This window comes from Anomaloglossus baeobatrachus, chromosome 9 (genome assembly GCF_048569485.1).
Source record: "Anomaloglossus baeobatrachus isolate aAnoBae1 chromosome 9, aAnoBae1.hap1, whole genome shotgun sequence".
Classification (NCBI taxonomy): Eukaryota; Metazoa; Chordata; class Amphibia; order Anura; family Aromobatidae; genus Anomaloglossus; species Anomaloglossus baeobatrachus.
Window position 1 is genome coordinate 228,410,438 of NC_134361.1, and position 23,923 is coordinate 228,434,360.

Consider the following 23,923-nt stretch of genomic DNA (forward strand, 5'->3'; position numbering starts at 1 on the left):
AGAGCAATCACCAGGAGCGAAGAGCATCTGCGTAAGCCCCTCCCAGAACCAGCATGGAACCCAGTGCAGAGAAACAACCCATCCGCAGGAGCTCAAGACACATCTCAACTGCAAAAATGTGCGACGGAACATGCAAGTACCGGCTCTACAGATGAAGAGAGCATGGCAGAACATGACAGTGCACAAGATGCTCCGCACATCGGAACTGTGACAATATGCTTTGGTGCTGAGCCCTCTTCTTTTTTATTGCCCCTGCAGAGTACTCATGTGACTCCTGCGCAGGGAACTGCAGCAGAGTCCTGTGCAGGAGCAAACTAGTCCATCAGGAAGCAGTGATTAACCATGATCAGGAACATTGGGGGTCCCGGAGGTTCAGACCCCCGACTACCATAATGAGATGGCACATCCCTGTAACTTGATAAGATAGAATATCATTGCCTATGGCTGATATTGAGAAACTTAGTTCTGGCTCATATAAGAGTCCTCTTATTTAGTACAGGTGCCCTAATGGTGGCTCTTGTGGTGAGACAACCAGACATTAAAGGGTTAGGATGTGCTCTTTTGGTGAGACAACCAGACATTAAAGGGTTAGGATGTGCTCTTTTGGTGAGACAACCATACATTAAAGGTTTAGGATGTGCTCTTGTGGTGAGACAACCAGACATTGAAGAGTTAGGGTGTGCTCTTTTGGTGAGACAACCAGACATTGAAGAGTTAGGGTGTGCTCTTTTGGTGAGACAACCAGACATTAAATGTTTAGGATGTGCTCTTTTGGTGAGACAAGCAGACATTAAAGGTTTAGGATGTGCTCTTTTGGTGAGACAACCAGACATTAAAGGTTTAGGATGTGCTCTTTTGGTGAGACAACTAGACATTAAAGGGTTAGGATGTGCTTTTTTGGTGAGACAACTAGACATTAAAGGTTTAGGATGTGCTCTTGTAGTGAGACAACCAGACATTAAAGGGTTAGGATGTGCTCTTGGGGTGAGACAACCAGACATTAAAGGTTTAGGATGTGCTCTTTTGGTGAGACAACCAGACATTAAAGGGTTAGGATGTGCTCTTTTGGTGAGACAACCAAACATTAAAGGTTTAGGATGTACTCTTTTGGTGAGACAAGCAGACATTAAAGGGTTAGGATGTGCTCTTTTGGTGAGACAACCAGACATTAAAGGGTTAGGATGTGCTCTTTTGCTGAGACAACCAGACATTAAAGGTTTATGATGTGCTCTTTTGGTGAGACAACCAGACATTAAAGGTTTAGGATGTGCTCTTTTGGTGAGACAACCAGACATTAAAGGTTTAGGATGTGCACTTGTGGTGAGACAACCAGACATTAAAGGTTTAGGATGTGCTCTTTTGGTGAGACAACCAGACATTAAAGGCTTAGGCTGTGCTCTTTTGGTGAGACAACCAGACATTAAAGGGGTGGGATATGCTCTTTTGGTGAGACAACCAGACATTAAAGGTTTAGGATGTGCACTTGTGGTGTGACAAGCAGACATTAAAGGTTTAGGATGTGCTCTTGTGGTGAGACAACCAGACATTGAAGAGTTAGGATGTGCTCTTTTGGTGAGACAACTAGACATTAAAGGTTTAGGATGTGCTCTTTTGGTGAGACAACCAAACATTAAAGGTTTAGGATGTACTCTTTTGGTGAGACAACCAGACATTAAAGGTTTAGGATGTGCTCTTTTGGTGAGACAACCAGACATTAAAGGGTTAGGATGTGCTCTTTTGGTGAGACAACCAGACATTAAAGGGTTAGGATGTGCTCTTTTGGTGAGACAACCAGACATTAAAGGTTTATGATGTGCTCTTTTGGTGAGACAACCAGACATTAAAGGGGTGGGATATGCTCTTTTGGTGAGACAACCAGACATTAAAGGTTTAGGATGTGCACTTGTGGTGAGACAAGCAGACATTAAAGGTTTAGGATGTGCTCTTTTGGTGAGACAACCAGACATTAAAGGTTTAGGATGTGCTCTTTTGGTGAGACAACCAGACATTGAAGAGTTAGGATGTGCTCTTTTGGTGAGACAACCAGACATTGAAGAGTTAGGATGTGCTCTTTTGGTGAGACAACCAGACATTAAAGGTTTAGGATGTGCTCTTTTGGTGAGACAACCAGACATTAAAGGTTTAGGATGTGCACTTGTGTTGAGACAACCAGACATTAAAGGTTTAGGATGTGCTCTTGTGGTGAGACAACCAGACATTGAAGAGTTAGGATGTGCTCTTTTGGTGAGACAACTAGACATTAAAGGTTTAGGATGTGCTCTTTTGGTGAGACAACCAAACATTAAAGGTTTAGGATGTACTCTTTTGGTGAAACAACCAGACATTAAAGGTTTAGGATGTGCTCTTTTGGTGAGACAACCAGACATTAAAGGGTTAGGATGTGCTCTTTTGGTGAGACAACCAGACATTAAAGGGTTAGGATGTGCTCTTTTGCTGAGACAACCAGACATTAAAGGTTTATGATGTGCTCTTTTGGTGAGACAACCAGACATTAAAGGGGTGGGATATGCTCTTTTGGTGAGACAACCAGACATTAAAGGTTTAGGATGTGCACTTGTGGTGAGACAAGCAGACATTAAAGGTTTAGGATGTGCTCTTTTGGTGAGACAACCAGACATTAAAGGTTTAGGATGTGCTCTTTTGGTGAGACAACCAGACATTGAAGAGTTAGGATGTGCTCTTTTGGTGAGACAACCAGACATTAAAGGTTTAGGATGTGCTCTTTTGGTGAGACAACCAGACATTAAAGGTTTAGGATGTGCACTTGTGGTGAGACAAGCAGACATTAAAGGTTTAGGATGTGCTCTTTTGGTGAGACAACCAGACATTAAAGGTTTAGGATGTGCTCTTTTGGTGAGACAACCAGACATTAAAGGTTTAGGCTGTGCTCTTTTGGTGAGACAACCAGACATTAAAGGGTTAGGGATGCTGCTGAAAATCTAGATGGCAGTGGAAACCTAGGAAAGGCGTGGGGTAGAGTAGCTCACATTCTGCAATTCCATCCATGCTATCTAAGGTTCAGGGCATTGAGTAGTGTTCACATTACAGATCCAGGGACCGTCCGGACCAACAGTGTATAGATAGTGTATAGATAGTGTATAGCAAGTGCCATCCGAAGCCTCTTGCAGAAGAGCGCTCGCTTGTATCCCATTGCTTGGCTTGGCCTGGCGCTACACAATATGGCAACCGTTTTGTGCCTGTACCGGTGTATGGATTTGCTTTTTGTTGTTTTTTTTGTCTTTTTTTTCGCTTGATGGGTGTGCATGCATTTCCTAATCATGCCTTGTCACACAGCAAGTTGATAAACCCCATCCTCATCATCATCATTCATGCTCAGCTTTTCCTAATGTGGCCTCATATCAGCGTGATGTGACAACCATGACTCCAGCGGGCAGGGGCGTATATAGAGGAGAGGGGCTTCCATAGCACAAACCTCCTCCATTAGGAGACTCCCTAAATACTGAGACCTTCAAACAAGTTCTATAAGGAGGTTTTCACTGTCCAAAAAAAAAAGGAAGATGGAGTCGTCGCGGTCTGGGCTTCCCCATCGACAATGGTATAGAAGCCACCTCAAGGCCTCCTCTATGATACCGACGCCCTTGCCAGTGGCCCATATAACGTTACTAACGTATGGTTGAACGTAACTATCCACTTATGACACAAAAGCCTCTAAAATATTCAATTATTTCCTATGTACAATGCCTCAAGTATCTTAAAGGGATTGTCCATGATTAGAAAACAGCTGCTTTTTCTTAACCATGGCTTATTCGTGATAATGCAGCTTCATTGAAGTGAATATGGCTGCCATATTTATCTACTGAATAACCCCTTTAAGTTTCAGACCTTTTGGTGGCCTTAAAGGAATCTGTCAGGAGGATTTTAATACTGAAACTAATGATACAGCTGGATAGGTCAGAGGACCACATTAAAAATGATACCTGTTTTGTAGTAATCCCATGTGCCAGTGCTGAGAAATCGAGCTTTTATTCCATATGCAAATTAACCAGGAAGTGCTATGGTGCATTGACACGCCCCCATTTTTGGAACTTCCTGGCTAATTTGCATGTGGCTTTAAAGTTCGATTTCTCAGCATTGGTACATCAGATTGCTACAAGAAGGGTATCATTTTTATCATGGTTTTAAGACCTATACAGTTATACTATTAGTTTTGGTAGTGAAATAATCCTGAAAGGTCTCCTTTAAGAAAATTCAAAGGAACTCACTAACTTCCATTGGCCATATGGTGGCCTTAACATGTACATCCAACGCCAAGTTACCCAATCGTTTCTACATATTCTGTCGTTTCTTTATTCCTTGTGGTTCTCTAAATCTGTGTTGCTTTACTTGCATGCAGAGTGATTTGGAAATTGGAGGTGATTCTCACGAAACCACAAAACTTAGCAATTGGTATAAATGAAGTTTGGGAATAAAGGATCTATGTAAACATTAATTCCTTCCTAATCCACCTTTCCTTACTGGCAATGATGGGATGTTTTCTCCGGCAGGTCATTCGGAAGGGATGGCTGACCATCAACAACATTGGGATCATGAAGGGCGGTTCCAAGGAGTATTGGTTTGTGCTGACTGCTGAGAACCTGTCCTGGTACAAGGACGATGAGGTATGTACTTTCAAAGATTTCCCATGCCACACAGTGACAGAATAGTGAGTGCAGCTCCGGAGTATAATACAGGATAAATAATGTATGTACACAGTGACTGCACCAGCAGAATAGTGAGTGCAGCTCCGGAGTATAATGCAGGATAAATAATGTATGTACACAGTGACTGCACCAGCAGAATAGTGAGCGCAGCTCTGGAGTATAATGCAGGATAAATAATGTATGTACACAGTGACTGCACCAGCAGAATAGTGAGTGCAGCTCCGGAGTATAATGCAGGATAAATAATGTATGTACACAGTGACTGCACCAGCAGAATAGTGAGCGCAGCTCTGGAGTATAATGCAGGATAAATAATGTATGTACACAGTGACTGCACCAGCAGAATAGTGAGCGCAGCTCTGGAGTATAATGCAGGATAAATAATGTATGTACACAGTGACTGCACCAGCAGAATAGTGAGCGCAGCTCTGGAGTATAATGCAGGATAAATAATGTATGTACACAGTGACTGCACCAGCAGAATAGTGAGTGCAGCTCCGGAGTATAATGCAGGATAAATAATGTATGTACATAGTGACTGCACCAGCAGAATAGTGAGCGCAGCTCTGGAGTATAATGCAGGATAAATAATGTATGTACACAGTGACTGCACCAGCAGAATAGTGAGCGCAGCTCTGGAGTATAATGCAGGATAAATAATGTATGTACACAGTGACTGCACCAGCAGAATAGTGAGCGCAGCTCTGGAGTATAATACGGGATAAATAATGTATGTACACAGTGACTGCACCAGCAGAATAGTGAGTGCAGCTCTGGAGTATGTTAGAGGATGTACAGTTAGGTCCAGAAATCTTTGGCCAGTGACACAATGTTGGCGAGTTGGGCTCTGCAGGCCACCACATTGGATTTGAAATGAAACCTCTACAACAGAATTCAAGTGCAGATTGTAACGTTTAATTTGAAGGTTTGAACAAAAATATCTGATAGAAATTGTAGGAATTGTCACATTTCTTTACAAACACTCCACATTTTAGGAGGTCAAAAGTAATTGGACAAATAAACCAAACCCAAACAAAATATTTTTATTTTCAATATTTTGTTGCGAATCCTTTGGAGGCAATCACTGCCTTAAGTCTGGAACCCATGGACATCACCAAACGCTGGGTTTCCTCCTTCTTAATGCTTTGCCAGGCCTTTACAGCCGCAGCCTTCAGGTCTTGCTTGTTTGTGGGTCTTTCCGTCTTAAGTCTGGATTTGAGTAAGTGAAATGCATGCTCAATTGGGTTAAGATCTGGTGATTGACTTGGCCATTGCAGAATGTTCCACTTTTTTGCACTCATGAACTCCTGGGTAGCTTTGGCTGTATGCTTGGGGTCATTGTCCATCTGTACTATGAAGCGCCGTCCGATCAACTTTGCGGCATTTGGCTGAATCTGGGCTGAAAGTATATCCCGGTACACTTCAGAATTCATCCGGCTACTCTTGTCTGCTGTTATGTCATCAATAAACACAAGTGACCCAGTGCCATTGAAAGCCATGCATGCCCATGCCATCACGTTGCCTCCACCATGTTATACAGAGGGTGTGGTGTGCCTTGGATCATGTGCCGTTCCCTTTCTTCTCCACACTTTTTTCTTCCCATCATTCTGGTACAGGTTGATCTTGGTCTCATCTGTCCATAGAATACTTTTCCAGAACTGAGCTGGCTTCATGGGGTGTTTTTCAGCAAATGTAACTCTGGCCTGTCTATTTTTGGAATTGATGAATGGTTTGCATCTAGATGTGAACCCTTTGTATTTACTTTCATGGAGTCTTCTCTTTACTGGTGACTTAGAGACAGATACACCTACTTCACTGAGAGTGTTCTGGACTTCAGTTGATGTTGTGAACGGGTTCTTCTTCACCAAAGAAAGTATGCGGCGATCATCCACCACTGTTGTCATCCGTGGACACCCAGGCCTTTTTGAGTTCCCAAGCTCACCAGTCAATTCCTTTTTTCTCAGAATGTACCCGACTGTTGATTTTGCTACTCCAAGCATGTCTGCTATCTCTCTGATGGATTTATTCTTTTTTTTTCAGCCTCAGGATGTTCTGCTTCACCTCAATTGAGAGTTCCTTAGACCGCATGTTGTCTGGTCACAGCAACAGCTTCCAAATGCAAAACCACACACCTGTAATGAACCCCAGACCTTTTAACTACTTCATTGATTACAGGTTAACGAGGGAGACGCCTTCAGAGTTAATTGCAGCCCTTAGAGTCCCTTGTCCAATTACTTTTGGTCCCTTGAAAAAGAGGAGGCTATGCATTACAAAGCTATGATTCCTAAACCCTTTCTCCGATTTGGATGTGAAAACTCTCATATTGCAGCTGGGAGTGTGCACTTTCAGCCCATATTATATATAGAATTGTATTTCTGAACATGTTTTTGTAAACAGCTAAAATAACAAAACTGGTGTCACTGTCCAAATATTTCTGGACCTAACTGTATGTACACAGTGACTGCACCAGCAGAATAGTGAGTACAGCTCTGGAGTATAATACAGGAGGTAACTCAGGATCAGTAATGTATGTACACAGTGACTGCACCAGCAGAATAGTGAGTACAGCTCTGGAGTATAATACAGGAGGTAACTCAGGATCAGTAATGTAATGTATGTACACAGTGACTGCACCAGCAGAATAGTGAGTGCAGCTCTGGAGTATAATACAGGAGGTAACTCAGGATCAGTAATGTAATGTATGTACACAGTGACTGCACCAGCAGAATAGTGAGTGCAGCTCTGGAGTATAATACAGGAGGTAACTCAGGATCAGTAATGTATGTACACAGTGACTGCACCAGCAGAATAGTGAGTGCAGCTCTGGAGTATAATACAGGAGGTAACTCAGGATCAGTAATGTAATGTATGTACACAGTGACTGCACCAGCAGAATAGTGAGTACAGCTCTGGAGTATAATACAGGAGGTAACTCAGGATCAGTAATGTAATGTATGTACACAGTGACTGCACCAGCAGAATAGTGAGTGCAGCTCTGGAGTATAATACAGGAGGTAACTCAGGATCAGTAATATATATACACAGTGACTGCACCAGCAGAATAGTGAGTGCAGCTCTGGAGTATAATACAAGAGGTAACTCAGGATCAGTAGTATAATGCATGTACACAGTGACTGCACCAGCAGAATAGTGAGTGCAGCTCTGGAGTATAATACAGGAGGTAACTCAGGATCAGTAATGTATGTACACAGTGACTGCACCAGCAGAATAGTGAGTGCAGCTCTGGAGTATAATACAGGAGGTAACTCAGGATCAGTAATGTATGTACACAGTGACTGCACCAGCAGAATAGTGAGTGCAGCTCTGGAGTATAATACAGGAGGTAACTCAGGATCAGTAATGTAATGTATGTACACAGTGACTGCACCAGCAGAATAGTGAGTGCAGCTCTGGAGTATAATACAGGAGGTAACTCAGGATCAGTAATGTATGTACACAGTGACTGCACCAGCAGAATAGTGAGTGCAGCTCTGGAGTATAATACAGGAGGTAACTCAGGATCAGTAATGTAATGTATGTACACAGTGACTGCACCAGCAGAATAGTGAGTGCAGCTCTGGAGTATAATACAGGAGGTAACTCAGGATCAGTAATGTATGTACACAGTGACTGCACCAGCAGAATAGTGAGTGCAGCTCTGGAGTATAATACAGGAGGTAACTCAGGATCAGTAATGTAATGTATGTACACAGTGACTGCACCAGCAGAATAGTGAGTACAGCTCTGGAGTATAATACAGGAGGTAACTCAGGATCAGTAATGTAATGTATGTACACAGTGACTGCACCAGCAGAATAGTGAGTGCAGCTCTGGAGTATAATACAAGAGGTAACTCAGGATCAGTAGTATAATGCATGTACACAGTGACTGCACCAGCAGAATAGTGAGTGCAGCTCTGGAGTATAATACAGGAGGTAACTCAGGATCAGTAATGTATGTACACAGTGACTGCACCAGCAGAATAGTGAGTGCAGCTCTGGAGTATAATACAGGAGGTAACTCAGGATCAGTAATGTATGTACACAGTGACTGCACCAGCAGAATAGTGAGTGCAGCTCTGGAGTATAATACAGGAGGTAACTCAGGATCAGTAATGTAATGTATGTACACAGTGACTGCACCAGCAGAATAGTGAGTACAGCTCTGGAGTATAATACAGGAGGTAACTCAGGATCAGTAATGTAATGTATGTACACAGTGACTGCACCAGCAGAATAGTGAGTGCAGCTCTGGAGTATAATACAGGAGGTAACTCAGGATCAGTAATATATATACACAGTGACTGCACCAGCAGAATAGTGAGTGCAGCTCTGGAGTATAATACAGGAGGTAACTCAGGATCAGTAATGTATGTACACAGTGACTGCACCAGCAGAATAGTGAGTGCAGCTCTGGAGTATAATACAGGAGGTAACTCAGGATCAGTAATGTATGTACACAGTGACTGCACCAGCAGAATAGTGAGTGCAGCTCTGGAGTATAATACAGGAGGTAACTCAGGATCAGTAATGTAATGTATGTACACAGTGACTGCACCAGCAGAATAGTGAGTACAGCTCTGGAGTATAATACAGGAGGTAACTCAGGATCAGTAATGTAATGTATGTACACAGTGACTGCACCAGCAGAATAGTGAGTGCAGCTCTGGAGTATAATACAGGAGGTAACTCAGGATCAGTAGTATAATGCATGTACACAGTGACTGCACCAGCAGAATAGTGAGTGCAGCTCTGGAGTATAATACAGGAGGTAACTCAGGATCAGTAATGTATGTACACAGTGACTGCACCAGCAGAATAGTGAGTGCAGCTCTGGAGTATAATACAGGAGGTAACTCAGGATTAGTAATGTAATGTATGTACACAGTGACTGCACCAGCAGAATAGTGAGTGCAGCTCCGGAGTATAATACAGGAGGTAACTCAGGATCAGTAATGTAATGTATGTACACAGTGACTGCACCAGCAGAATAGTGAGTTCAGCTCTGGAGTATAATACAGTAGGTAACTCAGGATCAGTAATGTATGTACACAGTGACTCCACCAGCAGAATAGTGAGTGCAGCTCTGGAGTATAATACAGTAGGTAACTCAGGATCAGTAGTATAATGCATGTACACAGTGACTGCACCAGCAGAATAGTGAGTGCAGCTCTGGAGTATAATACAGGAGGTAACTCAGGATCAGTAATGTAATGTATGTACACAGTGACTGCACCAGCAGAATAGTGAGTACAGCTCTGGAGTATAATACAGGAGGTAACTCAGGATCAGTAATGTAATGTATGTACACAGTGACTGCACCAGCAGAATAGTGAGTGCAGCTCTGGAGTATAATACAGGAGGTAACTCAGGATCAGTAATATATGTACACAGTGACTGCACCAGCAGAATAGTGAGTGCAGCTCTGGAGCATAATACAGGAGGTAACTCAGGATCAGTAATGTATGTACACAGTGACTGCACCAGCAGAATAGTGAGTGCAGCTCTGGAGTATAATACAGGAGGTAACTCAGGATCAGTAATGTAATGTATGTACACAGTGACTGCACCAGCAGAACAGTGAGTGCCGCTCTGGAGTATAATACAGGAGGTAACTCAGGATCAGTAATGTATGTACACAGTGACTGCACCAGCAGAATAGTGAGTACAGCTCTGGAGTATAATACAGGAGGTAACTCAGGATCAGTAATGTAATGTATGTATACAGTGACTGCACCAGCAGAATAGTGAGTGCAGCTCTGGAGTATAATACAGGAGGTAACTCAGGATCAGTAATGTAATGTATGTACACAGTGACTGCACCAGCAGAATAGTGAGTGCAGCTCTGGAGTATAATACAGGAGGTAACTCAGGATCAGTAATGTATGTACACAGTGACTGCACCAGCAGAATAGTGAGTGCAGCTCTGGAGTATAATACAGGAGGTAACTCAGGATCAGTAATGTAATGTATGTACACAGTGACTGCACCAGCAGAATAGTGAGTACAGCTCTGGAGTATAATACAGGAGGTAACTCAGGATCAGTAATGTAATGTATGTACACAGTGACTGCACCAGCAGAATAGTGAGTGCAGCTCTGGAGTATAATACAGGAGGTAACTCAGGATCAGTAATATATATACACAGTGACTGCACCAGCAGAATAGTGAGTGCAGCTCTGGAGTATAATACAAGAGGTAACTCAGGATCAGTAGTATAATGCATGTACACAGTGACTGCACCAGCAGAATAGTGAGTGCAGCTCTGGAGTATAATACAGGAGGTAACTCAGGATCAGTAATGTATGTACACAGTGACTGCACCAGCAGAATAGTGAGTGCAGCTCTGGAGTATAATACAGGAGGTAACTCAGGATCAGTAATGTATGTACACAGTGACTGCACCAGCAGAATAGTGAGTGCAGCTCTGGAGTATAATACAGGAGGTAACTCAGGATCAGTAATGTAATGTATGTACACAGTGACTGCACCAGCAGAATAGTGAGTGCAGCTCTGGAGTATAATACAGGAGGTAACTCAGGATCAGTAATATATATACACAGTGACTGCACCAGCAGAATAGTGAGTGCAGCTCTGGAGTATAATACAGGAGGTAACTCAGGATCAGTAATGTATGTACACAGTGACTGCACCAGCAGAATAGTGAGTGCAGCTCTGGAGTATAATACAGGAGGTAACTCAGGATCAGTAATGTATGTACACAGTGACTGCACCAGCAGAATAGTGAGTGCAGCTCTGGAGTATAATACAGGAGGTAACTCAGGATCAGTAATGTAATGTATGTACACAGTGACTGCACCAGCAGAATAGTGAGTGCAGCTCTGGAGTATAATACAGGAGGTAACTCAGGATCAGTAATGTATGTACACAGTGACTGCACCAGCAGAATAGTGAGTGCAGCTCTGGAGTATAATACAGGAGGTAACTCAGGATCAGTAATGTAATGTATGTACACAGTGACTGCACCAGCAGAATAGTGAGTACAGCTCTGGAGTATAATACAGGAGGTAACTCAGGATCAGTAATGTAATGTATGTACACAGTGACTGCACCAGCAGAATAGTGAGTGCAGCTCTGGAGTATAATACAAGAGGTAACTCAGGATCAGTAGTATAATGCATGTACACAGTGACTGCACCAGCAGAATAGTGAGTGCAGCTCTGGAGTATAATACAGGAGGTAACTCAGGATCAGTAATGTATGTACACAGTGACTGCACCAGCAGAATAGTGAGTGCAGCTCTGGAGTATAATACAGGAGGTAACTCAGGATCAGTAATGTATGTACACAGTGACTGCACCAGCAGAATAGTGAGTGCAGCTCTGGAGTATAATACAGGAGGTAACTCAGGATCAGTAATGTAATGTATGTACACAGTGACTGCACCAGCAGAATAGTGAGTACAGCTCTGGAGTATAATACAGGAGGTAACTCAGGATCAGTAATGTAATGTATGTACACAGTGACTGCACCAGCAGAATAGTGAGTGCAGCTCTGGAGTATAATACAGGAGGTAACTCAGGATCAGTAATATATATACACAGTGACTGCACCAGCAGAATAGTGAGTGCAGCTCTGGAGTATAATACAGGAGGTAACTCAGGATCAGTAATGTATGTACACAGTGACTGCACCAGCAGAATAGTGAGTGCAGCTCTGGAGTATAATACAGGAGGTAACTCAGGATCAGTAATGTATGTACACAGTGACTGCACCAGCAGAATAGTGAGTGCAGCTCTGGAGTATAATACAGGAGGTAACTCAGGATCAGTAATGTAATGTATGTACACAGTGACTGCACCAGCAGAATAGTGAGTACAGCTCTGGAGTATAATACAGGAGGTAACTCAGGATCAGTAATGTAATGTATGTACACAGTGACTGCACCAGCAGAATAGTGAGTGCAGCTCTGGAGTATAATACAGGAGGTAACTCAGGATCAGTAGTATAATGCATGTACACAGTGACTGCACCAGCAGAATAGTGAGTGCAGCTCTGGAGTATAATACAGGAGGTAACTCAGGATCAGTAATGTATGTACACAGTGACTGCACCAGCAGAATAGTGAGTGCAGCTCTGGAGTATAATACAGGAGGTAACTCAGGATTAGTAATGTAATGTATGTACACAGTGACTGCACCAGCAGAATAGTGAGTGCAGCTCCGGAGTATAATACAGGAGGTAACTCAGGATCAGTAATGTAATGTATGTACACAGTGACTGCACCAGCAGAATAGTGAGTTCAGCTCTGGAGTATAATACAGTAGGTAACTCAGGATCAGTAATGTATGTACACAGTGACTCCACCAGCAGAATAGTGAGTGCAGCTCTGGAGTATAATACAGTAGGTAACTCAGGATCAGTAGTATAATGCATGTACACAGTGACTGCACCAGCAGAATAGTGAGTGCAGCTCTGGAGTATAATACAGGAGGTAACTCAGGATCAGTAATGTAATGTATGTACACAGTGACTGCACCAGCAGAATAGTGAGTACAGCTCTGGAGTATAATACAGGAGGTAACTCAGGATCAGTAATGTAATGTATGTACACAGTGACTGCACCAGCAGAACAGTGAGTGCCGCTCTGGAGTATAATACAGGAGGTAACTCAGGATCAGTAATGTATGTACACAGTGACTGCACCAGCAGAATAGTGAGTACAGCTCTGGAGTATAATACAGGAGGTAACTCAGGATCAGTAATGTAATGTATGTATACAGTGACTGCACCAGCAGAATAGTGAGTGCAGCTCTGGAGTATAATACAGGAGGTAACTCAGGATCAGTAATGTAATGTATGTACACAGTGACTGCACCAGCAGAATAGTGAGTGCAGCTCTGGAGTATAATACAGGAGGTAACTCAGGATCAGTAATGTATGTACACAGTGACTGCACCAGCAGAATAGTGAGTGCAGCTCTGGAGTATAATACAGGAGGTAACTCAGGATCAGTAATGTAATGTATGTACACAGTGACTGCACCAGCAGAATAGTGAGTACAGCTCTGGAGTATAATACAGGAGGTAACTCAGGATCAGTAATGTAATGTATGTACACAGTGACTGCACCAGCAGAATAGTGAGTGCAGCTCTGGAGTATAATACAGGAGGTAACTCAGGATCAGTAATATATATACACAGTGACTGCACCAGCAGAATAGTGAGTGCAGCTCTGGAGTATAATACAAGAGGTAACTCAGGATCAGTAGTATAATGCATGTACACAGTGACTGCACCAGCAGAATAGTGAGTGCAGCTCTGGAGTATAATACAGGAGGTAACTCAGGATCAGTAATGTATGTACACAGTGACTGCACCAGCAGAATAGTGAGTGCAGCTCTGGAGTATAATACAGGAGGTAACTCAGGATCAGTAATGTATGTACACAGTGACTGCACCAGCAGAATAGTGAGTGCAGCTCTGGAGTATAATACAGGAGGTAACTCAGGATCAGTAATGTAATGTATGTACACAGTGACTGCACCAGCAGAATAGTGAGTGCAGCTCTGGAGTATAATACAGGAGGTAACTCAGGATCAGTAATATATATACACAGTGACTGCACCAGCAGAATAGTGAGTGCAGCTCTGGAGTATAATACAGGAGGTAACTCAGGATCAGTAATGTATGTACACAGTGACTGCACCAGCAGAATAGTGAGTGCAGCTCTGGAGTATAATACAGGAGGTAACTCAGGATCAGTAATGTATGTACACAGTGACTGCACCAGCAGAATAGTGAGTGCAGCTCTGGAGTATAATACAGGAGGTAACTCAGGATCAGTAATGTAATGTATGTACACAGTGACTGCACCAGCAGAATAGTGAGTGCAGCTCTGGAGTATAATACAGGAGGTAACTCAGGATCAGTAATGTATGTACACAGTGACTGCACCAGCAGAATAGTGAGTGCAGCTCTGGAGTATAATACAGGAGGTAACTCAGGATCAGTAATGTAATGTATGTACACAGTGACTGCACCAGCAGAATAGTGAGTACAGCTCTGGAGTATAATACAGGAGGTAACTCAGGATCAGTAATGTAATGTATGTACACAGTGACTGCACCAGCAGAATAGTGAGTGCAGCTCTGGAGTATAATACAAGAGGTAACTCAGGATCAGTAGTATAATGCATGTACACAGTGACTGCACCAGCAGAATAGTGAGTGCAGCTCTGGAGTATAATACAGGAGGTAACTCAGGATCAGTAATGTATGTACACAGTGACTGCACCAGCAGAATAGTGAGTGCAGCTCTGGAGTATAATACAGGAGGTAACTCAGGATCAGTAATGTATGTACACAGTGACTGCACCAGCAGAATAGTGAGTGCAGCTCTGGAGTATAATACAGGAGGTAACTCAGGATCAGTAATGTAATGTATGTACACAGTGACTGCACCAGCAGAATAGTGAGTACAGCTCTGGAGTATAATACAGGAGGTAACTCAGGATCAGTAATGTAATGTATGTACACAGTGACTGCACCAGCAGAATAGTGAGTGCAGCTCTGGAGTATAATACAGGAGGTAACTCAGGATCAGTAATATATATACACAGTGACTGCACCAGCAGAATAGTGAGTGCAGCTCTGGAGTATAATACAGGAGGTAACTCAGGATCAGTAATGTATGTACACAGTGACTGCACCAGCAGAATAGTGAGTGCAGCTCTGGAGTATAATACAGGAGGTAACTCAGGATCAGTAATGTATGTACACAGTGACTGCACCAGCAGAATAGTGAGTGCAGCTCTGGAGTATAATACAGGAGGTAACTCAGGATCAGTAATGTAATGTATGTACACAGTGACTGCACCAGCAGAATAGTGAGTACAGCTCTGGAGTATAATACAGGAGGTAACTCAGGATCAGTAATGTAATGTATGTACACAGTGACTGCACCAGCAGAATAGTGAGTGCAGCTCTGGAGTATAATACAGGAGGTAACTCAGGATCAGTAGTATAATGCATGTACACAGTGACTGCACCAGCAGAATAGTGAGTGCAGCTCTGGAGTATAATACAGGAGGTAACTCAGGATCAGTAATGTATGTACACAGTGACTGCACCAGCAGAATAGTGAGTGCAGCTCTGGAGTATAATACAGGAGGTAACTCAGGATTAGTAATGTAATGTATGTACACAGTGACTGCACCAGCAGAATAGTGAGTGCAGCTCCGGAGTATAATACAGGAGGTAACTCAGGATCAGTAATGTAATGTATGTACACAGTGACTGCACCAGCAGAATAGTGAGTTCAGCTCTGGAGTATAATACAGTAGGTAACTCAGGATCAGTAATGTATGTACACAGTGACTCCACCAGCAGAATAGTGAGTGCAGCTCTGGAGTATAATACAGTAGGTAACTCAGGATCAGTAGTATAATGCATGTACACAGTGACTGCACCAGCAGAATAGTGAGTGCAGCTCTGGAGTATAATACAGGAGGTAACTCAGGATCAGTAATGTAATGTATGTACACAGTGACTGCACCAGCAGAATAGTGAGTACAGCTCTGGAGTATAATACAGGAGGTAACTCAGGATCAGTAATGTAATGTATGTACACAGTGACTGCACCAGCAGAACAGTGAGTGCCGCTCTGGAGTATAATACAGGAGGTAACTCAGGATCAGTAATGTATGTACACAGTGACTGCACCAGCAGAATAGTGAGTACAGCTCTGGAGTATAATACAGGAGGTAACTCAGGATCAGTAATGTAATGTATGTATACAGTGACTGCACCAGCAGAATAGTGAGTGCAGCTCTGGAGTATAATACAGGAGGTAACTCAGGATCAGTAATGTAATGTATGTTTGTATTGATGTTTTTGATTATTTTTCCTTTCCTGTAGTACTATATTATTATTTATTGTATTTTTCCTGCATTTATTGTTTTTATGATTTTTCTGACCGCTTCCAGCTCAGTGCATAAATCGCTGACTCCACGTTTCCGTCTTCTTGTCTATCCCTTCCCCAGAATTACTTACAGATGAACCATTTCGTTTTCTTTTTCCCCTTTTCTGGAATTTCCTCCCAGCATAATTTGCTTATTTTCAGACTCCGCACCCTTATTCATGTTTCCTGGAGTTACGTCATGTATATTGGGGTTTTTATTTAAGCGTGATATGGAGACACTTTTTTTGCCAGTTTATGGGTTAGTGTCCGGACCTGAGGGTGGGGGTGATAATATCCGATCTGCCCGCATTATACGTGGGGGCCCATGTCATTAAGCAATATATCCCCAAGTCACCACTTAAAGGGGCGGCTCCACATCTGCTGGAGGTTTGCCATGAGCAGTAATTGGAAACATTCGCCGGGCTAGGTTTGTCCCGTGAGTTTTCCATGTGTCTCCTGCGCTCATATTTCGTTCTTGGGCAGTAACCCTTTCTTGGACTATGACTTTTTTTATACCAGCTGCAACCACAAGGCGGGTGTGGCGCTGTTTCTGGAAGAAAGCAGCCATGTTTTCTTCTATTTCTAGGAAATTATTTTATCTATAAATGTCAGGTTTGTGGGGGTCTTAGATCGCTAAACAAGGGTCAGTGGTCTCCAATTTCTCAGTAGGTAGGAGAACAAGAGCTGTAGATACGCCATAAACATTTGGGACAGGCAGGCCTGTGTTGTGGGGCTCGCAGGCCTGTGTTGTGGGGCTCGCAGGCCTGTGTTTGTGGGGCTCGCAGACCAGTGATGTGTACCTCGCAGGCCTGTGTTGTGGGGCTCGCAGGCCTGTGTTGTGGGGCTCGCAGGCCTGTGTTGTGGGGCTCGCAGGCCTGTGTTGTGGGGTTCGCAGGCCTTTGTTGTGGGGCTCGCAGGCCTGTGTTGTGGGGCTCGCAGGCCTGTGTTGTGGGGTTCGCAGGCCTGTGTTGTGGGGCTCTCAGGCCTGTGTTGTAGGGCTCTCAGGCCTGTGTTGTGGGGCTTGCAGGCCTGTGTTGTGGGGCTCGCAGGCCTGTGTTGTGGGGATTGCAGGCCTGTGTTGTGGGGCTCTCAGGCCTGTGTTGTGGGGCTCGTAGACTTGTGTTGTGGGGCTCGCAGGCCTGTGTTGTGGGGCTCGCAGGCATGTATTGTGGGGCTCGCAGACCTGTGTTGTGGGGCTCGCAGGCCCGTGTTGTGGGGCTCGCAGGCCTGTTTTGTGGGGCTCGCAGGCCTGTGTTGTGGGGTTCGCAGGCCTGTGTTGTGGGGCTCGCAGTCCTGTGTTGTGGGGTTCTCAGGCCTGTGTTGTGGGGCTTGCAGACCTGTGTTGTGGGGCTCGCAGTCCTGTGTTGTGGGGCTCGCAGACCTGTGTTGTGGGGCTCGCAGTCCAGTGTTGTGGGGTTCTCAGGCCTGTGTTGTGGGGCTCGCAGACCTGTGTTGTGGGGCTCGCAGTCCTGTGTTGTGGGGTTCTCAGGCCTGTGTTGTGGGGCTCGCAGGCCTGTGTTTTGGGGCACGCAGGCCTGTGCTGTGGGGCTGTCAGGCCTGTTTTGTGGGGCTCGCAGGCCTGTGTTGTGGGGTTCACAGGCCTGTGTTGTGGGGCTCGCAGTCCTGTGTTGTGGGGTTCTCAGGCCTGTTTTGTGGGGCTCGCAGTCCTGTGTTGTGGAGCTCGCACGGCTGTCTTCTAGCTTGGTGCATGAGCATCAAGTCAGCAAACAGCTATGAAGAGCAGGTCTCCAGAGGATGAATTTTTTTAGTAGCCCCACATAGAAGAACAGATCTGAATGGGGGTAAGTTAGGAACCCCTGGACCTTGGCATTCTGCCTCGGTGTGTCTTATGTGGACACGCTTTGGCTGGCATCATATCAGTAATGGGGGCTCTAAGTGTCACTACTGTGAGAGGGGCAGAAGCTGGATGTGGCTCGTGACCCTCTCTCAGACCTGAATGTGGCTCTTAAGGAAAGAAAGGTTGGGGACCTCTGTCCTCGAGCCTCGGGGGGACCAAAAGGTCTCTTTGGCCCATATGAGAAGACCAATATCCAGGAGCCTTATTGGAGATTGTGCATTTGGGCCACGAGCTTCAAGTTACCAAAATTTATGAACACACAGAGACACATAGTTCTGCATGGGAGCTGTGTACATATGACGGTATATGAAAATCTTCTATATTACAATGGCCACAATGGATTTCCATAACCGGACATGTAATAATACCGTATATCAGTTGTGTCCATGATGATAGCACATTAATTTCCTCCAACTACAGGAGAAAGAGAAGAAGTATATGCTTCCATTGGATAACCTAAAACTGAGGGATATCGAAAAGGGATTTATGTCCAGCAAACATATCTTCGCCCTGTTCAACACCGAGCAAAGGTAAGCCGAGATGCTAAAAAGCTAAACTTAGCATTACTCTTTGAGGATTTTGTCAGGTCTATGTAATATAGGACCAAAAAAGTACAGTATTTCAACCATACCACATAATACCGCCATATAGTTCCCATATAATACTACAGTTACAAAATAATACCACCATACACTGCTGAATAATACTGAGTGGTTTATTTTGCTTCTAGAGTTCTCCTTTCAGGGGCTTTGAGCGACTGTCTTGTTTACCATCTCCTAAAACTATCCCAACATGTTCCCCATGTTGGTATTTACCCATGCTAGCCTCCACATCCTTAGGGAATATGTCCATAACCCTGTTGTTTCAAAAGAATGGTTCGGAAAAGAGGGAATAGTCAGTCTAAGAGGGTGTCACAGGGAAGTTCTTACAAATATCGCTTATCGTTCATTGCTGTGAGCGGTTGTGGTGTTAACACTTGTTATCCTTTTATTGCTGCCTTCCTGCTCTTGCTTTTCTCCTTTGATTCTTACTATCGACCTGTAGACTTGTAATTCATACCCAGGATAGCAATAGTTAATCTCTGCTGGGCTGCTTGTTAGTCTCCTTTGATCACATGGTGTTGGGGAGCCAGTCACATTTGCTCCCCTTCTATATTTGCTAGCTGGACTATTCCATTAATGCCAGCTATATCTTCTCTATACTGGTCTGGTGAGGTGTTGTAATCCAGACTCATGGATGGTTGTAGTCCTTCATTGCTGTGAGTGGTTTTGGTGTTAACCCTTGTTGTCCATTGGTTGCTGTCTTCCTGTTCTTGTTTTTCTCCTTTGATTCTTACTGTTTGTTCCTGTGAGTTTGCAGTGTGTCTGAGTTTCCTTTTTTTTTCCTGGCTGTCTTTATCTGTGTTGCCATCACACTTTTGGTCCTTTCTTCCCTGGGGTGGACAGTTTAGTTCTGGACAGGAGAATAGTAAGACATGGGACTCCGGAATCTCCACCATCAAGGATAATCTGGAGGTCAAGGATAGCCTAGGGTCCTCTTGCGTGAGGAACAGTATAGGAGCCCCCTGTGCCTTGTTATCCTTCCCTTTATTCCTTTGGGGCAACAGTTTAGTTCTTTAAAAAGAAAATAGTAAGGAACAGGACTCCACCATCTCCACCATCTAGGGTTATCAGGATGTCAGGGATAGCCTAGGGTCCCCTTGAATGAGGGACAGTATAGGAGCACCCTGTTACTCGTTATCCTGCCCTTTATTCTTTGGGGGCAACAGTTTAATTCTAGTTCTGGACAGGAGAATAGTAAGGCAAGAGACTCTGGCATCTCCACCATCAGGGGTGATCTGGAAGTCAGGGATAGCCTAGGGTCCCCTTGCGTGAGGGACAGTATAGGAGTCCCCTGTCCCTTGTTATCCTTCCCTTTATTCCTTGGGGACAACAGTTTAGTTCTGGACAGGAGAATAGTAAGGCAAGGGACTCCGGCATCTCCACTATCAGGGGTAATCTGGAGGTTAGGGATAGCCTACAGTCCCCTAGCGTGAGGGACAGTATAGGAGCCCCCTATCCCTCATTATCCACCCCTTTCTTCCTTAGGGGTAAACAATTTAGTTCTGGACAAGAGAATATTAAGGCATGGGACTCCAGCATCTCCACCATCAGGGGTAATCTGGAGGTCAGGGATAGCCTACAGTCCCCTATCATGAGGGACAGTATAGGAGCCCCCTATCCCTCATTATCCGCCTCTTTCTTCCTTGGGGGCAAGAGTTTAGTTCTGGACAGGAGAATAGTAAGGCAAGGGACTCCAGCATCTCCACCATCAGGGGTAATCTGGAGGTTAGCATGAGGGACAGTACAGAAGCCCCCTGTCCCTCGTTATCCTACAGTCACATTGTGACAGAGGGTCTTCTTTTGAATTTCCTTCTAACCCATTCCATGTCCAAAATGTGAGCTAGCCTTGAAATCACCAACTAAGGGAAAACTGGATATGTGATGTGTGATTTACGGTTCATTCTAAAAATTCATTATATTTTCATTTCTATGGTCCTTAAAGGAACGTTTACAAGGATTACCGTCAACTGGAGTTGGCGTGCGAGACCCAAGAGGAGGTGGACAGCTGGAAGGCCTCATTCCTACGTGCCGGTGTTTACCCAGAAAGAGTTGGGGTACGTTCAAAGATATCACACATGATCGTAGATTGTGATGTACCATATTGATTGTTTTCATATCGTCCAGTGTGTGGAAGTCTTATACCACTGGCCAATTGTCCTTTGGAGGTCCAAGATGACCATCTAAGACCCTTCATAAGTTACTTTCTTAGTTTGAGAACGTTTTGATAACATGCTCCTCAGGGGCGGGACACAGAAAGAAGAGGGTTCTTCTGCCAGAACAGTATTTGAGACCCTCTTTGTGTCTGTGGAGGTGGAAGTTGGCCCTCTTACTGGCCAAATTGTCCTTTGGAGGTCCAAGATGACCATCTAAGACCCTTCATAAGTTACTTTCTTACCTAGTTTGAGAACTTTTTGATAACATGCTCCTCAGGGGCGGGACACAGAAAGAAGAGGGTTCTTCTGCCAGAACAGTATTTGAGACCCTCTTTGTGTCTGTGGAGGTGGAAATTGGCCCTCTTACTGGCCAAATTGTCCTTTGGAGGTCCAAGATGACCATCTAAGACCCTTCATAAGTTACTTTCTTACCTAGTTTGAGAACTTTTTGATAAAACGCTCCTCAGGGGCGGGACACAGAAAGAAGAGGGTTCTTCTGCCAGAACAGTATTTGAGACCCTCTTTGTGTCTGTGGAGGTGGAAGTCTTATACCACTGGCCAAATTGTCCTTTGGAGGTCCAAGATGACCATCGAAGACCCTTCATAGGTTACTTTCTTACCTAGTTTGAGAACTTTTTGATAAAACGCTCCTCAGGGGCGGGACACAGAAAGAAGAGGGTTCTTCTGCCAGAACAGTATTTGAGACCCTCTTTGTGTCTGTGGAGGTGGAAGTTGGCCCCCTTTACGTCTTGGCCACACGGGTTGCCCCGTCTATTTTTGACAATTCCTCAAAAAAGCGCCCTTGATTTCCAGCCTGTCCTCTCTTTTCGGAAGTCTCGGTGGTTTTACGGACTTTTAGTTCTCCCCTCAATTTGATCATATCCTGTTTTGATAAATCTGAGGCCCCAGGATCCCTCCTTAAACCACTAACTCTGGTGTTTTTTTTCTATTTTGTCCCCCTTTTTTGTGTGTTTTATTCTATTCTGTTGTGGCTCAATCTGACTTCAAAGGACAAGGATAAAGTAAGTTGTGCTGTCGGCTTCCGGGGGAGTCATGAGACTTTCTCTCCTGCTTCTTTAACAACCTCACTTTCCTTTTCTTTTCCTTCCATGAAAAAAAAAAAGGGCCCCGCGGCTCGAGACGGAGTTTTCAGGGGGGGGCTACGATTCTTCCCTGGCCGTCCTCATCATTTTTATCCTCAGTTCCGTCTGTTTCCAAGTCTGGTCAGAACATTTAATTTGGGGTCTTTCCCTCCTTTTTTTTCTCTCTTTCCTGGTTCTGGCATTCTCCTGAATTTTCTTCATTAACATTCTTTTTATTTTGCATGCCTTGACATAAGACATTGAACCGGTCCAGCCTAGGTTGCCCTTCAGGGTCTTCGTTCTTCTATTACGACATCAAAGTTTTGCCCAATTTTTAGAAATCATGTAAAAATAACCAATGACAAGGCGTCCCGTATAATGATCAAACCCCAGTTTTGGTTACATACGGAGTCCCGGGCTCTTTCGGTTCAGTGTCGGTAGCAAACTATGCCATGGACGCCATTGTGGAAGGGTCTGCCGTTCCCATCCTAAATCTTCTGTCTACTTTTTCGCCTCTGTTGTCCTGCAGTCTAGTGAGTCCGAGGAGAATGGCTCCGACAGCTTCATGCATTCAATGGATCCTCAACTGGAGAGGCAGGTGGAGACCATCCGTAACCTGGTGGATTCCTACATGGGCATCGTCAACAAGACCATCCGGGACCTCATGCCCAAGACTATTATGCATCTCATGATTAATAATGTAAGTGTCTGAGTAGAAATCCGACCAAAAGACCACTTCTTTGATGGACATGGAGGAAAAATGGTTTTGAGCAGTGTCCAATGGGCCTTGGTGCAAAGTTTGAGCCTTGTCCCCCCCACATGTTGGGCCGTTGTAGTGTTCTAAATCCTATAAAGACATACAAGTTGAATCCCCTCCCTCTTGATTATGTAGTACTGACCCCTATCCTGTACTAACATCCCCCATCGTGGGCCACTTCCTGGTAAATATGTCCTCCATTCGGGTGTATGACCTTATCACGGCTATATCCTGGTATATATGTCCCCACCATGGTCCATCCTTATATACATGGCCTCATCCTGCTATATGTGTCTCCATCATGTCCTCATCTTGGTATATGTCCCCATCATGACCACATCCTGGTGCGTGACCCCATCATAGCTATATCCTGGTAGTCATATCCTGGTATATGTTCACATTCTGGCCCCATCCTGATATATATGTCCCCATCATGGCCCCTATCCTGGTTTATATGTCCCCATAATGGCCCCATCTTGGTATATATGTCCTCATAATTGCCCCATCCTGGTAGTCATGTTTCAATAATGGCCCTATCCTGGTGTATATGTCCCCATAATGGACCCATTCTTGTATACATGTCCCCATAATGGCCACGTCCTGGCATACATGTCGCCATAATGGCCCCAGCCGGTTTTATATCCCCATACTGGCCTCATGCTGGTACATGTCCCCATCCTGATCTATATGTCCTCATCATGGCCCCTATCCTGGTATATATGTCCCCATAATGGCCCCATCCCGGTATATATGTCCCCATAATTGCCCCATCCTGGTAGTCATGTCTCAATAATGGCCCTATCCTGGTGTATACGTCCTCATAATGGACCCATTCTTGTATACATGTCCCCATAATGGCCACGTCCTGG

General features: G+C 44.4%; 1 protein-coding gene across 18 annotated transcripts in view; it reads left to right on the plus strand.

The window, feature by feature from the left end:
* Window positions 1-23,923, plus strand: part of DNM1 (dynamin 1) — a 207,900-nt gene that overhangs the window by 149,170 nt on the left and 34,807 nt on the right. For all 18 annotated transcript variants that reach the window (XR_012725326.1, XM_075324718.1, XM_075324717.1 and 15 more), the window contains 4 exons: window positions 4,527-4,640; window positions 18,881-18,990; window positions 21,005-21,116; window positions 22,827-22,997. Coding sequence is in view for 17 of the 18 variants with exons in the window: in XM_075324718.1 (XP_075180833.1) it covers window positions 4,527-4,640; window positions 18,881-18,990; window positions 21,005-21,116; window positions 22,827-22,997 (507 nt within the window). In the remaining variant the exon portion in view is untranslated. The remainder of the gene's footprint in view (window positions 1-4,526; window positions 4,641-18,880; window positions 18,991-21,004; window positions 21,117-22,826; window positions 22,998-23,923) is intronic.